This window comes from Schistocerca nitens, chromosome 4 (genome assembly GCF_023898315.1).
Source record: "Schistocerca nitens isolate TAMUIC-IGC-003100 chromosome 4, iqSchNite1.1, whole genome shotgun sequence".
Lineage (NCBI taxonomy): Eukaryota > Metazoa > Arthropoda > Insecta > Orthoptera > Acrididae > Schistocerca > Schistocerca nitens.
This window is the reverse complement of record NC_064617.1, coordinates 900,701,303-900,716,929: the sequence shown is the minus strand read 5'-3', so window position 1 is coordinate 900,716,929 and position 15,627 is coordinate 900,701,303. Positions and strand designations below refer to the sequence as shown.

At 38.4% G+C, this 15,627-nt stretch overlaps 1 protein-coding gene across 1 annotated transcript in view; it reads left to right on the top strand.

Moving 5' to 3' along the window:
* Nucleotides 1–15,627, top strand: part of LOC126253448 (exportin-5) — a 209,537-nt gene that overhangs the window by 25,249 nt on the left and 168,661 nt on the right. Inside the window, exon 2 of the mRNA XM_049954794.1 lies at nucleotides 4,491–4,780. Within this exon, the coding sequence (XP_049810751.1) occupies nucleotides 4,496–4,780 (285 nt within the window). The 5' untranslated portion in view covers nucleotides 4,491–4,495. The remainder of the gene's footprint in view (nucleotides 1–4,490; nucleotides 4,781–15,627) is intronic.

Genomic DNA, 15,627 nt, shown 5'->3' with positions numbered 1-15,627 from the left:
GGAGATATATCACACTACATCTGAAATAGAGCAGGCAACTCTCCATCCATTCCAGATAACAGTAGCAGTAGAAAACCCAGAGGTATCGGCATAAGATCGAAAGAATGCCTCCTATAGGTGAGAGTATTAAAATCCTAAAAGTAAACTGCTAAAGCATTTGCAACGAAGTTCCAGAGTTTGAAGTGCTCGTGAAAAGCAGGGAAGCTCATTGAAACCTGAAATTGATAGCAGTGAGACTTTTGGGGAAAATTTAACTTTATATTGGAAGGATATGCAGATGGGAACGGGGGTTGGTATATTTGTAGCAGTAGACAAGAAACTCAGTTCCACTAAGACAGAAATTGTAGCTGCACGTGAGATTGTTTGCCAAGACTCAGTATCAGGCATGGGCATCAAGCAATAATTGGATCCTTCTGTCACCCAACAGACTGATCTCCTGATGTAACCAAAAACTTTAGAGAAAACCTCAGTTCACTTGTGCATAAGTTCCCCCAATGATACTGTAATCATCAGTGGAGACTTTAATCATCCAACAATTAATTTGGAAAATTACAGTTTTGTTAGTGGTGGATGTGACAAGACATCTTGTGAAATATTACTAAATTCCTTCTCTGAAAACTTCCTAGATCAGATAGTGAGGAACCTCACTACTGATGGAAATATATTGGATCTAATGGCAACAAATAGACCTGATTTCTTTCAGGATTTCCATACCAAAACTCGTGTCAGTAACCATTATGCTGTTGTGGCAACAATGATTACTAGAGTACGAAGGAAAACTAAAACAAGCAGTTAGATATATATGGTCAGTAAACTAGATAAAAAATCAGTAGTGTCATATCTCAATGAGGAACTTGAAACTTTCAGCACAGGGCAGGAGCATGTAGGAACTATGACTGAAGTTTAAAAGTGTAGTTGACCATGCACTGGATAGATATGTACGCAGTAGGACAGTTCATAATAGAAGGGAACCTCCATGGTATACAGTTGCTATAAAAAACTTCTAAAGAAACAGAGCCTACAACATAATAGGTGTAAAACAAAGTATAGGACTATAGATAGAGAGATGCTGAATGAAACGCTTTTGGCTTCAAGATAACAATGTGTGATGCCTTCAATGACTGCTGTAGCAGAATATTGTCTAACGATATTTCACAAAACCCAAAGAAATTTTTGGTCGTATCTAAAGACTGTTAAGGGCACCAAAGTGAGTGTCCAGTCTCTAGTGAATGAGACAGGATCTGAAATGGAGGGTAGCAAAGCAGAAGCTGAAATACTTAACTCTGTTTTATAGTGTTCCTTGACAAAGGAAAACCCAGGAGAATTGCCCCAATTCAGTTCTCATACCACTGAAAAGATGAATGAAATAAGTATTAGTGCACACACACACACACACACACACACACACACACACACACACAAAAAGAAAGTGCATCTTTTGCACGCATGACCGCTGTTTCTGCCTGCACACACAAAGCAAGTGCATCTTTCGCATGCATGACATCTGTTTCTGCCTGCTCCGGCAAGAATGCTGGCCGGGGATAGAAGTCATGTGTGGGAGGTGTGCTTGCTTGTGTGAATTTTTGTGTGTGTTCTTTTCTAAGGAATCTTTGACCGAAAGCTCAGTGTGTAACAGTCTTTGTGTTGTGCCTGTCTGCAACTTGAGCATGCCATCTTTGCAGTGAGTAGCAGTCTATTTTTTTTTTTTTTCCATAGTATTGTTGACATTCCAACCTGGACTTTCCATTATTTCACTATTAGCTTGTGTCATCTGCAGACATGATCTTGGCTGCAGTTTCTGAGGTGAGGGGTATGTGTGTGTGTCATTTATGTAAAGGGGTCCTAACACATTATTGGGGGTACACCTGTTTCAACTATCCTTTCATCAGATACTAATCTGATTTTAAGGTCAGAATGAACAGATGTGAGCTCCACAATGTGTTATCTATATTAGTAGTATGAGGGAAACGACCTGTTTTCTATTCCTTTTATCCCCATTGCTTCCAGCTTACATAAAAGAATTTCATGTCTAACAGTACTGAAAGCTTGAGAAAGATCCAAATTAACTCCCACAGCATTGTTGTTGTTATCCAAGATTGTTACTATTTCATTGGTGTAAGCCAGTATCGCTACTTCTGTACTTCTGCCTGTTGAAGGCTATGCTGATTATTGTTCAGTAGACTGCGGTCATTTAAGTACTTGGTGATTTTGTTTCATTAATCTTTAAGTGATACAAAAATAATTTGTTTCATTAATCTCTCAATGATAAAACGTCACCATTTGGGATCTTCTTTGACTTAGTGCTGCCATTTGATTTTGTCAACCTTAATATTTTATTGAAGAAGTTTCATTTTTATGGTATACATAGTTCCGCAGAGGGAGGCTTACTTCTTATTAAAGCAGAATGCAAAAATTTAACATATGCTGTTTGAGTGATAAAAAGAGGGACACCATGTCGTGTGTGGAGAGAAATTAAAGTGGGAGTCCCACTATTGTTCTTACTTTATGTTAATGATCTGCTATTTTATTTGAATCAGGAGGCAACATTTGTTCTGTTTTCAGATGATACAAGCATTGTTTTGAACCCAAACAAAGAAGCACCAACAACAGATATAGCAAATTATGTTTATGTGAAACTTACTCTTTGGTTTTGAATATAACAGAGGGAAACATTCCACGTGGAAAAAATACATCTAAAAAGAAAGAAAGTGATGAGACTTACCAAACAAAAGCGCTGGCAGGTCGATAGACACACAAAAAAAACACAAACATACACACAAAATTCTAGCTTTCGCAACAAACGGTTGCTTCGTCAGGAAAGAGGGAAGGAGAGGGAAAGATGAAAGGAAGTGGGTTTTAAGGGAGAGGGTAAGGAGTCATTCCAATCCCGGGAGCGGAAAGACTTACCTTAGGGGGAAAAAAGGAGGAAAAAAGGACGGGTTACACTCGCACACACACACATATCCATCCGCATATACACAGACACTGCTTGTGTCTGTGTATATGCGGATGGATATGTGTGTGTGTGCGAGTGTAACCCGTCCTTTTTTCCTCCTTTTTTCCCCCTAAGGTAAGTCTTTCCGCTCCCGGGATTGGAATGACTCCTTACCCTCTCCCTTAAAACCCACTTCCTTTCATCTTTCCCTCTCCTTCCCTCTTTCCTGACGAAGCAACCGTTTGTTGCGAAAGCTAGAATTTTGTGTGTATGTTTGTGTTTGTTTGTGTGTCTATCGACCTGCCAGCGCTTTTGTTTGGTAAGTCTCATCACTTTCTTTCTTTTTACTCTTTGGTTTTGCGCAAATGGGCCAGCTGTCGACTTTGAAAAGCTGCAGTGCCTCCAGTTTTGGGCCATCAAAATGATCCCATTCTCTCATTATCATAGTATACCAACAAGGAATAATAAGCAGGGTAGAAAGTTCCAAGTGTTTCAGTGTGCATATTGATGAAAACCTACACTGGAAAAACCAAATAGTGCTCTTTCTAAAATGTTTAGGTTTGGCTACTTTTACCACAGAAATAATTGTCATACATGGAGATGTGCAAGTCTGTAAGTTAACGTATTTTGCATAGAATGTAATCTTCACTGTGACTCAGAGTGAAAATGTCATTCTGGAAACAATCCCGCAGGCTGTGGCTAAGGCATGTCTCTTCAAAATCCTTTCTTCCAGGAGTGCTAGCCAAGGAAGCTGGACAGGGATTCCCAGTGAAATTTTTGCATCTTAATGGAAACAACCTTGGCAACGTGTGGGCCCTTGCATGTGCTCCATACAGTCTCAGTCCCTCCGCATGGTATTTGCTTCATACCGAGTGGTAGACACCTGAGTGCAATCATTGTCCCTTAGGCAACAGCAAACATTTTTCCGTGAAGTCATTGACCATCTTGTCTCACAGTGGTATAAATGTATTAACAGTTGTGATGATACTTTTGGAATAATAAAAGTTGATTTACCTTTTTTCCATAAGTCTCATTTTCATTAGATGGCCCCTTGTATTTTATAAGAAACTGAAACCGAAGTTACTTCTTCTAACATAACCAAATTAAGCACTTGGGAAACGCAGGAATTCCTTTGTAGTTACATTTTGCTCTTGCCAGTCAACATAAAAAAGTAAGGTATTAAAGCAAAAGCCAACATACTCTGCTCTGCCCAGTATGCTTTGCTTCCTGTTGATGATTTTGCATGTAAGATGAGAAGTAATTTTTCATTCTTTGAATATTATCTCTTTGTCACTGTATTTAACACATATTCTTCTTAATAATCATATACTTTTTTATATATGCCATTTAAAGTGTTGTCTGTAAGTGCTCACCATTCCTTGGTTATTCAGTTAAGGCAGTCGATTAGAGTAGTGCAATTAGAATTAACAAATTGGTATAGTTCTTGTGACACTTTTTCTAGTTAAATGCAGTCTCTGTTGGCTTTTTTGAGATTACTTGTGGTTTCTTTGTTTACATTTTGTGTTGGTTTTAATTTCTGCATTGTTTCGTGTAGGGAGAATGGAAGGTCCTGAAAGAGCTGATGTCTCAGCGATGGCTACGGATCTGGCACGTCTTGTGGAGCTCATGATGGACCCAAGCGTGCCTCAGGTGCAGAGGCTCGATGCATACACGACCTGTGAACAGTTTAAGGAAACATCACCGCTGTGTGCACAGTGTGGATTTTACCTGGCCCGAAACACAGAAGTTTCTCATATTGTACGTCACTTTGGATTACAGCTAATGGAACACTGTGTGAAGTACCGATGGAACCAGATATCACAACAGGAAAAACTTTTTATTAAGGTAATCACATACCAAAAATTTGTAGTAATTGCAAATTTGGAGCACTCTGCATAACAGTTAAATAATAATAGTAATAATAATAATAATAATAATAATAATAATAATAATCTCTGTGTGTTTGTGTTATTTCCTGGTACTTTTTACAAAAACGTATTCATAGAAGGCAAAGTTGTTACATTTAACATAGAGACAAGGTAAAGAATAGGACTAAGGAAGGCATCATATAGAGGGAAAGAGCACTAAACATTAGGAATCGTGCATACTTATCAATACTGTCTGAACTACTCTATTTATGTGCAGATGATAAAAGCCTTCATTAAAATCACTTGAATGTAGGATAAAGCAGTACTTTTTCAACAGGGGCTTAGGTTTATTTAGAGGTTCAACCAGCACATTTTTCGACATGTGCTCCCAATTGGTCTCCTACAGTGTTCCTGTTGCATGCAGTTGGTTGAAGGAGACACTCTTATCACCTTGTGGAGTAATTAGCCAGTATCAATTGCATGGCTTTTAAGCTTTGTGCATGTATACAAAAAAATAATCTCACTGCTACTGTGGTAGTGTATGTTTCAGCGTCTGTGTGGCTGTATGTTTTGATGTGTGTACTTTTACTAGAAAAAGAGCAAGAGCTTGAAAGCTAGTGTGAATACTGTTTTCTGTTACATTTTTCTGTGTGGTACACACTGGTCAGATGTAGGTGAATGGTTGCCTTTCTCATATTTTAAGTATGATTTCTTTACTTTTGGTGTGATAATCTTGGAAGCACTGAACTGCACAATGACCAATATTGTGGTCCTTGCACCACCATCTACTCTCCTTCCTGCTGCACTTGCCTGTCTCCTGTTTATCCATCTGTGTGAACAGACTTTGCTGTGGCAAGTTGTACTGGTCTTGTTTAAAGTAGTTCACTCGTATGCAAAATAATACTGAAAAACAGTAAATTTCATATGACTTCATTCCATACGACTTTTGCCCTACACAGTTCTTCTTTAGATTCCCATTTGTCGCAGTTGTATTACCAGAATACCAAATTGTTTCACATTTGATGTCTCAAATTGTGCAGATTTTAAAGAAATGAGAAAAATAATAAAACTCTTCGCTGATGTCGTAAAAATGTTAGGCAACGCCCTCTTCGTCCTGTAACATTTTTGTAGCTGCTCATCTAACCCCAACAAATCTTGCTCACTTAATATAAGAAGTACCCACAGAACCAGATACTATTGACAATGACTGAGTGTCTGTCCCATTGTCAGAACAAAAGGAAGAATATTCTTGGAAGAAACAAATAATAATGAAATTGTTAAAACTTCTTGCAGCACAAAATGCTTATATACACTTAGTAAAATGTGTGCAATTGAAATAGAAGAATTTACTACTTCATTAAAATTGTCACTCTCCCATAACTATAAGTTCCCATAACTATGAGTTTTACAACCAACTGTATGTACAAGAACATGCAATGAGAAATTGCCTTGCTGGTACGCTACCTAGTAATTTTTGTTCACCATATCAAGAAAAAAATTTTAACTACCATTCAAAGTGGACTAACAAAATCCCATTCTATTTCAGATATTCAGATGATACATTAATTTTATTTGAAGTTACATAAAACGAAATAGACATCTTCCACTCATAGTCACCGACATAAAAATATCACATTTACAATTAAACATGAACAGAATTGTAAAATAAATTTTCTAGATTTCTAAATCACAAGAAACGGACCAAAGCGCAAATTCAACATCAACTGAAAATAGGGAACCACAGACTGTATAACACACAACAGCTCTTACCGAGCGAGGTGGCGCAGTGGTTAGCACACTGGACTCGCATTCGGGAGGACGACGGTTCAATCCCGTCTCCAGCCATCCTGATTTAGGTTTTCCGTGATTTCCCTAAATCGTTTCAGGCAAATGCCGGGGTGGTTCCTTTGAAAGGGCACGGCCGATTTCCTTCCCAATCCTTCCCTAAACCGAGCTTGCGCTCCGTCTCTAATGACCTCGTTGTCGACGGGACGTTAAACACTAACCACCACCACCACCATAACAGCTCTTGTCATCCAAAAGCACACAGAAAAGCATAGTTTTGAATCTGACTAGAGAGGCTAATAAAGTATCCATTGACTAAAGAAAATCTAACATCTGAATTAAAGTCAGTGAGAAAAACAGCAGAAAATAATGGTTACAACCTCATTATAAATGATAAAATGTGTACCAGAAAACTGCATACAGTGTGCCAGAAAACTACATACAAATCAAAAGAGAATAAAAGAAAGCATTACCTTAACAAGAAAAATTACAGCATACATACACTAATCTTTTTGGACATCAGATAAGTCACCTTTTTTTTGTGAAGTGGACAATTTTAAATTTCTGAACATTTGAAGCTAGTTGCCAATCTTTGCTCTTAATCAGGATCTGACTGGTTACTTATGCAGCTTTTTTCACACAGTATTTTATTATAGATAACTGCATCATCTGCAAAAAGTCTGAAGTTAACATAATACTGTACAGCAATTCATCATTATACATCATGAACAGCAAGTGTCTCAACACACTTCCCTGGGGCACAGCACATTTTAATTCTACTTTTGTCAATGATTCTCCAACAAAAATACAGGGTTATTCTAAATGATGGACCAATTTTCAAAACTTCGTATTTATACAAATCTAAATCCAAAGTGAACAAGCTTTATACCAATGAAAAGAGGAAGTTTCAAAGTTCTTTTCATAATGTTTGAGATCAATTTAATAAATTTAATACTTTGTAATAATTTGTAATTTTTAGTAATTATTTAATAATTAGAAATGTGTTAAATGTTATAAATGTATGCAAATTGGTGTCTGTTGACTTTTCCACTAAGGTGGAACTTCACTTCATTGCTAAAAATTACACGCTGTAGAAATGTGTCATCCTCCATCTTTGCTGGCACATAACCGCAAAATGCGAGACGCTTCTCTTTGCCATTGGGGTTGAGAGCCTGCACAAGTTGCAATCAGTAGGGCTTGTACAGCAAATGCCTTATCTGAACTTTCCATTCAGTTGATTGGCTTCATTGTTAGACTTAGTGGGACTGCACACAAAACTTCCTTGAATCTGTCGGACATCACCCTGAGATACATGTGGTCATCCTATACTTTTTCCTTTGTGCACACTCCCAGTCTGTTTAAATTGCTTAAACCAACAGCTAATGCTTATGCAAGTTGGTGGTTGAATACTGAATTTGGTACAAAATGCCCACCGCACTGCAATTTGCTGCTCACCTTTCACGAACTCAGGAACGCAGAAAACCTTGTGCTGCACACTTGTCATCTCTCTCTCACAACTGACAGCGAAACGGATTGATGGCGCTATTGCCCTGTGAACTCCGCTGGCCGCTTCTGAAACCATTGCCGCTGCCCGCCGAAAACGTTGAAACTTCCTCTTATAATTTGTATATAGTTTGTTCATTTTGGATTTATACTTGAATACATCATCATTTAGATAACCTTGTAATATGCTACATTGTCCTTACCAAAAAACCGCAACCCAGTCACAAATTTCATTTGGTATCCCATGTACTTTTGTTAATAAGTGTTGCTGTGGTATTGAGTCAAATGATTTTTGGAAGTCAAGAATCCTGCATCGACCTGACTGCTTTGATCCATGGCTTTCGGGATGTCATGTGAGAAAATCGCAAGTTGCTTTTATCCTGACCAATGTTTTTGGAATCCACATTAGTTGGGATAGGGGCATTTAAGCTAAGAATATTTTTTAAGATTCTGCAACGTATTTTCTAATATTCTACAACAGATGGATGTCAGAGACATTGAAAGACAATTTTGAGGATCACTTCTGTCACCCTTCTTGTAGATCTGTTTCTCTTATTGTAGATAGGTGAGAACTATGCTTTCTTCAAATTACTGGGGACATTGTTTTGTGTGATCTATATGATATGTTATGGTTAAAAAAGGGCAGACTCTAGCACAGATCCTGTATATAAAGTGATTGGGATTACATCATCCCCTGGAGCTTTGTTAACTTTTAACTGTTTTAGCTCAGAGCTATTGACTAATATCTGCATCAGTCTTCTTTGCAGTGCTGTGAGAATCAAATTGGGGTAATATTCTTGGTCTTTTCCTTTTTAAAGGAACATATGTAAAATAGAGTTAAGCATTTCTGCCCTTGCTTTGCTAACCTCATTTTCAGTTCCTGTATCATCTTTGAGTGCCATGATGCCTTGACACCAACTTCAGGACCACTGATAGTTTTCACATATGAAAAGAATTTCTTCGCGATGTGTGAGAGGTCTTTGAATAACATTCTGCTACAGTAGTTATTGAAGATCTTCAGACATTGCCCTGTTGACAGTAAATTTTCATTTCACTTCTATCTAGCTATGTTTTGTTTTATTCATATTGTGCAATATCCAGTGTTTCTGTAGAAGTTGTTCTACACAATGGACCATGGATGGGCAACCAGCAGTCTGCAGGCCAGATCTGGCCCATGATTAGTTTCAGTCTGACCTATGGAAGAAATTCATGGGAGAGAGAGCGAGGCACTCACATTGTACTCCACCTGTGATGCATTTTCAGACATTCACCAGTTTGTTGCTCACATTATTCCAGTTTGGTTTCTGCATAATACAGCTCATATAAGCTAAATTCAAAGATTAATTTGTGAAATGTTATAGAAGCAACCCAGGCCTATGCAATTAGTCTTTTTGGACAAATATTTTTAAAAATATATTTGCTGATAGTGCTTGTGGATATTAGCAAAGTAAATTTCAAACACGCCAACGACATGCTTGTGCCCAAAAATTGCTTTCTTTTAGGATCTGCTCCATTATGCGGATGGATCCAGATAGGGAAATGGTCACTACCATGAAGGTCATTGTCCACTGCCCACTCAGCAGTGTCCCCAAGAGCGGGCAAGCAGAAGGAGAGATCTGTGGCTGTAGACTAACCCGTAGCGGTACTAGAATGTGTGGCTTGACCCATGTTCAACAGTATAAGATCTGTTGTTTGTAGCATATCCTCAAGTACCCGACCCTTGGGGCTAATTGCTTCTAGACTGAGAGTGCCTGTCTTTTTGCTGTATCTTGTTTTTCTATTCTTTCTTGTATTAACATTAGTAAAAAATTCTTGTCTTTTGCAGACATATTGAAACACTTCAGCCGTTGAAACTGGAGATAATTTATAAAGAATTAACGGCAGCCAGTTGCTTTCATAGGTGTTTATTTTTCTACGGTATTTCAGATGTTCACATTTATTTACATGTTGTGAATGTTGTTTCTTTACTAATCATATTGCACAATTTTGCAACAGAAATTTTAAGACAGTAATTGTAAACCGTTGGAACTAAAGAGACAATATTCACGATGCGTAAATGAAGAAGAGGTGAACATAAAATTAATGTACTCTCAAAAATGTGTATTTTGAAGCACACTTTGTTGGTGTGGCATGTCAGGAAAGGGGAGACATTCATACTGGTGAATTACCCTATGAACATCAATGTCAAGAGACTATAGTTTTGACTTTTGCTGCTAGGAATGATGCTGTCATGTCACGTGATGAGCCAGCATACGAGCTTAAGTAAGTATGTAAATCAGGCCCACATGGCACCAAAGGTTGTGCCAACAACTGCCATTGAGGGTCCCTCCTATCACAAACTGTCCTACTAGGTATATATTTATCCAGTATAACAGAAAATCCTGGATGGAATGTAACAATACTATGAGAAGGAAAGTTGCTACTCACCATATAGTGGAGATGCTGAGTCGCAGATAGGCGCAACAAAAAGATTTTCACACCTAAAGCTTTCGGCCAATGGCCTGTGTCAACAATAGACACACAAATGCACACACTCATGCAAATGCAACTCTCACACACGACTGCAGTCTCAGGCAACTGAAACCAAACTGCGAGCACGCAAATGCAACTCACACACACGACTGCAGTCTCAGGCAACTGAAACCACAGTGCGAGCAGTGGCAACTTTCCTTCTCATGATATTGTTACTTTATCCAATATAAACTTGAGCCAGAGTTCCTCTAAATGATCCTGCCCAGAGATAAATGTTCCTCTTTCAGATGTGGCATTACTGTCTCTTTATCAACTTATTTGGGTGTGTAAATCTATTTGTATCAGTGCCATTTTTTACTTTAATAATCACTTTTGTAATAGCTACCTCTCAGTCACTGATGTCAGTTTAAATGTGAACACCATCCAAGAAGTAAGATCTATTTATGACCATTAGATCTAAAATAATTTCGATATGGGAAGGCTTCTGAATTATTTGTTTTTTGTAGTTTTCAGAAAAGGCATTGAGTGTTGTTTCACAAGAGGGCTTACCCACTATTTGTAAAATTGTGATTACCCTAATCAATTGTTAGATGATTAAAGTCTTCTCCATTTATGACAATATAATTGCAGGGCATAAATAATTGCAAGTTAGGTTTTCTTAAATTTTGTTGTTAAAAATATCACTTTTTAGTTTTAATTCATTTCATGTCTTCTGCTACATGAAACTTGCAGACAGTGAACAGATATGTGTTGTTTACATCCTTGTGTTTTTTACGTCGACTGCTGCCTGGAAGTTATCTGTACAACTTACTGAAACATAAAGGTTTTATTAATTATTATTTTATTACAGTTCAAGAGTGTTGTGCTTTTTAGTTTACTGTAAAAGTACCATCATGTGTAACAGATTTGGATGTTGTCGGAGGTTAGTTAGTATGGGAGAACCATTTGTATTAGTGTTTCACTTGGTGATTGTAACATGGAAGCCAGTAAAGTGTCAGATCAGGCTTTTCTGTTGAGTTGTAGATTATATAGGTGTGAAAAGAAAATTGTGGAATTAGAAAGAAAGATTTCTGTGCTTCAGGAAGTATTAGAAATGGTGTATTTTGAATTAGATAGGTTGAGGGGCAGAAGAGATAATGGGAGCTTGGATAATGTGACAAATAATAGAAAAAAAGAAGTCAACTTCAGAAGTCACATTTCAGATTCCTATTAGCAATCAGTTTGACTTGTCACCTGAAATAGGAGAAGAACGTGAACCAGTTTTTGAGGAAAGTAGAGTGCAGCAGACTCATAGGAATGACTTGAAAGCTAGACTGGTAGAAAGATCAAGTAGAGGGAAAATAGTCTTGCTGCTAGGCAGCAGTCATGGGGAGGGAGGGTAGACCAAATGGTACAAGAAAAGCTAGGTGTAGAACACCAGGTCACAAGCATTGTGAAACCAGGTGTGAGGCTTAGCCAGACGACAGAGAACCTAGGGCCTTGCACAGAGAATTTGGTGGAGAAGATCTACATCTACACCTACATTTATACTCCGCAAGCCACCCAACGGTGTGTGGCGGAGGGCACTTTAGGTGCCACTGTCATTACCTCCCTTTCCTGTTCTAGTCGCGTATGGTTCGCGGGAAGAACGACTGCCGGAAAGCCTCCGTGCGCGCTCGAATATCTCTAATTTTACATTCGTGATCTCCTCAGGAGGTATAAGTAGGGGGAAGCAATATATTCAATACCTCATCCAGAAACGCACCCTCTCGAAACCTGGACAGCAAGCTACACCGTGATGCAGAGCGCCTCTCTTGCAGAGTCTGCCACTTGAGTTTGCTAAACATCTCCGTAACGCTATCATGCTTACCAAATAACCCTGTGACAAAACGCGCCACTCTTCTTTGGATCTTCTCTATCTCCTCTGTCAACCCAACGTGGTACGGATCCCACACTGATGAGCAATACTCAAGCATAGGTCAAACGAGTGTTTTGTAAGCCACCTCCTTTGTTGATGGACTACATTTTCTAAGGACTCTCCCAATGAATCTCAACCTGGCACCCGCCTTACCAACAATTAATTTTATATGATCATTCCACTTCAAATTGTTCCGCACGCATACTCCCAGATATTTTACAGAAGTAACTGCTAACAGTGTTTGTTCCGCTATCATATAATCATTCTTTCTATGTATTCGCAATACATTACATTTGTCTATGTTAAGGGTCAGTTGCCGCTCCCTGCACCAAGTGCCTATCCGCTGCAGATCTTCCTGCATTTCGCTGCAATTGTGTAATGCTGCAACGTCTCTGTATACTACAGCATCATCCGCGAAAAGCCGCATGGAACTTCCGACACTATCTACTAGGTCATTTATATATATTGTGAAAAGCAATGGTCCCATAACACTCCCCTGTGGCACGCCAGAGGTTACTTTATCGTCTGTAGATGTCTCTCCATTGAGAACAACATGCTGTGTTCTGTTTGCTAAAAATTCTTCAATCCAGCCACACAGCTGGTCTAATTGTTACGTAGGCTCTTACTTTGTTTATCAGGCGACAGTGCGGAACTGTATCGAACGCCTTCCGGAAGTCAAGGAAAATGGCATCTACCTGGGAGCCTGTATCTAATATTTTCTTGGTCTCGTGAACAAATAAAGCGAGTTGGGTGTCACACGATCGTTGTTTCCGGAATCCATGTTGATTCCTACAGAGTAGATTCTGGGTTTCCAGAAGTGACATGATACGCGAGCAAAAAACATTTTCTAAAATTCTACAACAGATCGATGTCAGAGATATAGACCTATAGTTTTGCGCGTCTGCTCGACGACCCTTCTTGAAAACTGGAACTACCTGTGCTCTTTTCCAATTATTTGGAACCTTCCGTTCCTCTAGAGACTTGCGGTACACGGCTCTTAGAAGGGGGGCAAGTTCTTTCGCGTACTCCGTGTAGAATCGAATTGGTATCCCGTCAGGTCCAGTGAACTTTCCTCTGTTGAGTGATTCCAGTTGCTTTTCTATTCCTTGGACACTTATTTCGATGTCAGCCATTTTTTTGTTTTTGCGAGGATTTAGAGAAGGAACTGCAGTGCGGTCTTCCTCTGTGAAGCACTTGTAGTAGGAGGAGATCATGTGGAATTTGTGGAGGTTGTACAGTGCCACGACCAGCTCTGGCTTAGCACAGCTGTTAGCCATGGTAACAAAGAGCTCAACACATAGCTTTTGTTTGAAACAAAGTCTTATATCTGTGCGTGCCTGTTGCAGCAATTGGGATGTGGATATACACAAATCATGGCCTGCACCTGAATAGAAGAGGGGAAGGAAAGATTAGCTGAGCATCTTGCAGAAAGTGTGTGGGGCCCACAAGCACAAAAGATGAAATCCCTGTGATTACTTGACTCAAAGGTGCACATTTTTAAGGTTAGAGTTAGGTTACAGACTGACAGTATTGAGAGACATTACAGGAGAGCAGATCTATAAAATATGCAGGTATTCACAGATAAATAAAATTAGTTTGTTTCATCAGAAAATTATGGGGCTGAAAAGCAAGATAGATGAGCTTCTTGTTTGCATAGAAGATGTGGAAAATTCTGAAGTGTTAGGTATTCTGTCTCTCTCTGAACACCACATAGCCACAGGGATGGAGAAGTTAAATTAACATTGGAAATCACTTATCTGATAATTTAACAGTCTAAACATCCCCTCTAGGAATCTTTCAACATATTTATGAGAAATATGTATTATTAAGCTACTTGTCAGCAAGAAGAAACAGTTTGTAGTTTGTGGAGGTTACAGTGTAGATTTTGTAAAAGATACGGACAGGAAAAATGAACTAGAACCATTATTTGAGCGTTTCAGCCTAATATCAGTAGTCAGTGCGGCAAGGTAGTAGGACACTTACTGTTAACATTTTTATAGCCAGTGCTCAGGCTGAAACAATTAATGTGCACTCATTTGCTAATGGACTTCCTGATCATGATGCACAATTATTGGAAATAAACACTACAGTGTCTTGCAGCTCAGGGGCAGGTTCATGCAAAGCAGTGAGGTTTTTTAATGAGAGCAGGGTACAGTGTTTTAAGAATAAGTTAAAAGAGGTGATATGGGATGGTGTCTGTATAGAAAAGAGATGCTAATGTCTGTTCAATCTATTCCATAGTAAATTTATGTCAGTATTTGAAAGTTACTTTCCTAAAAAGTTACCCAGAAGACCCTTCGAAGAAAAAAGGAAGCTGTGGATAACTAAGGGATTTTAGATCTCATATGTAAGAGGGTTAGGAAACTTTATATAAAGGTTAGAGTAAGTCAGGAATCAAGATTGCTTGCATACTAAAAAAAGGTACTCTAATATTTCAAGGAAAGTCATTAAAATGTCAAGAGTTATGTATGCCCCCATAGAAATATACAGATAGTAAGATTAAAACTACACAAAATATTGTCAAACAGGAGACAGGACAGTCAAACATTGTACAAGATACCATAAAAATTAAAATGTATGACAATATTGTGACGTACAATTCACAAGTTATGAGCGCATTGAACAATCACTTTCTCAATGTAGCAGCAAAAATAGAGTTGAATGGTTTGGCTGAGCAAGGAAGATAATGTGTTAAAATTATCATTCCACTAAACTTGAAGCAACTAGAAGTAGCACCCACATCCTTCAGTGATATTAAAATAATTCTAAAAATTCTAAAAAACAAAATTTTATGTTTTGTTGATGGAATTTCAACCAGAATTCTGAAAATATTTGTTCCACGTCAATAATAATGTCTTTAATGATATACATAATACATCACCGGTGCAGGGAGTTTTTCCAAACACATTAAAGGATGCAATTGTTAAACTGCTTCATAAGAAAGGTGACAAGAATGACTTAAACAATTAGCGCCCAATTTCCTTACTGACAAAATAAAAGTTCTTGAACAAAATCAAGCAGCAGAAACTCCATTCAGGAATATCAACAATTGGTTATGAACTGTAGATTAAAACTGAAGAAACTACAAAAAGTTGGAAATTTAAGGAGGTGGGACCTGGATAGACTGAAAGAACCAGAGGTTGTAGAGAGTTTCAGAGAGCATTAGG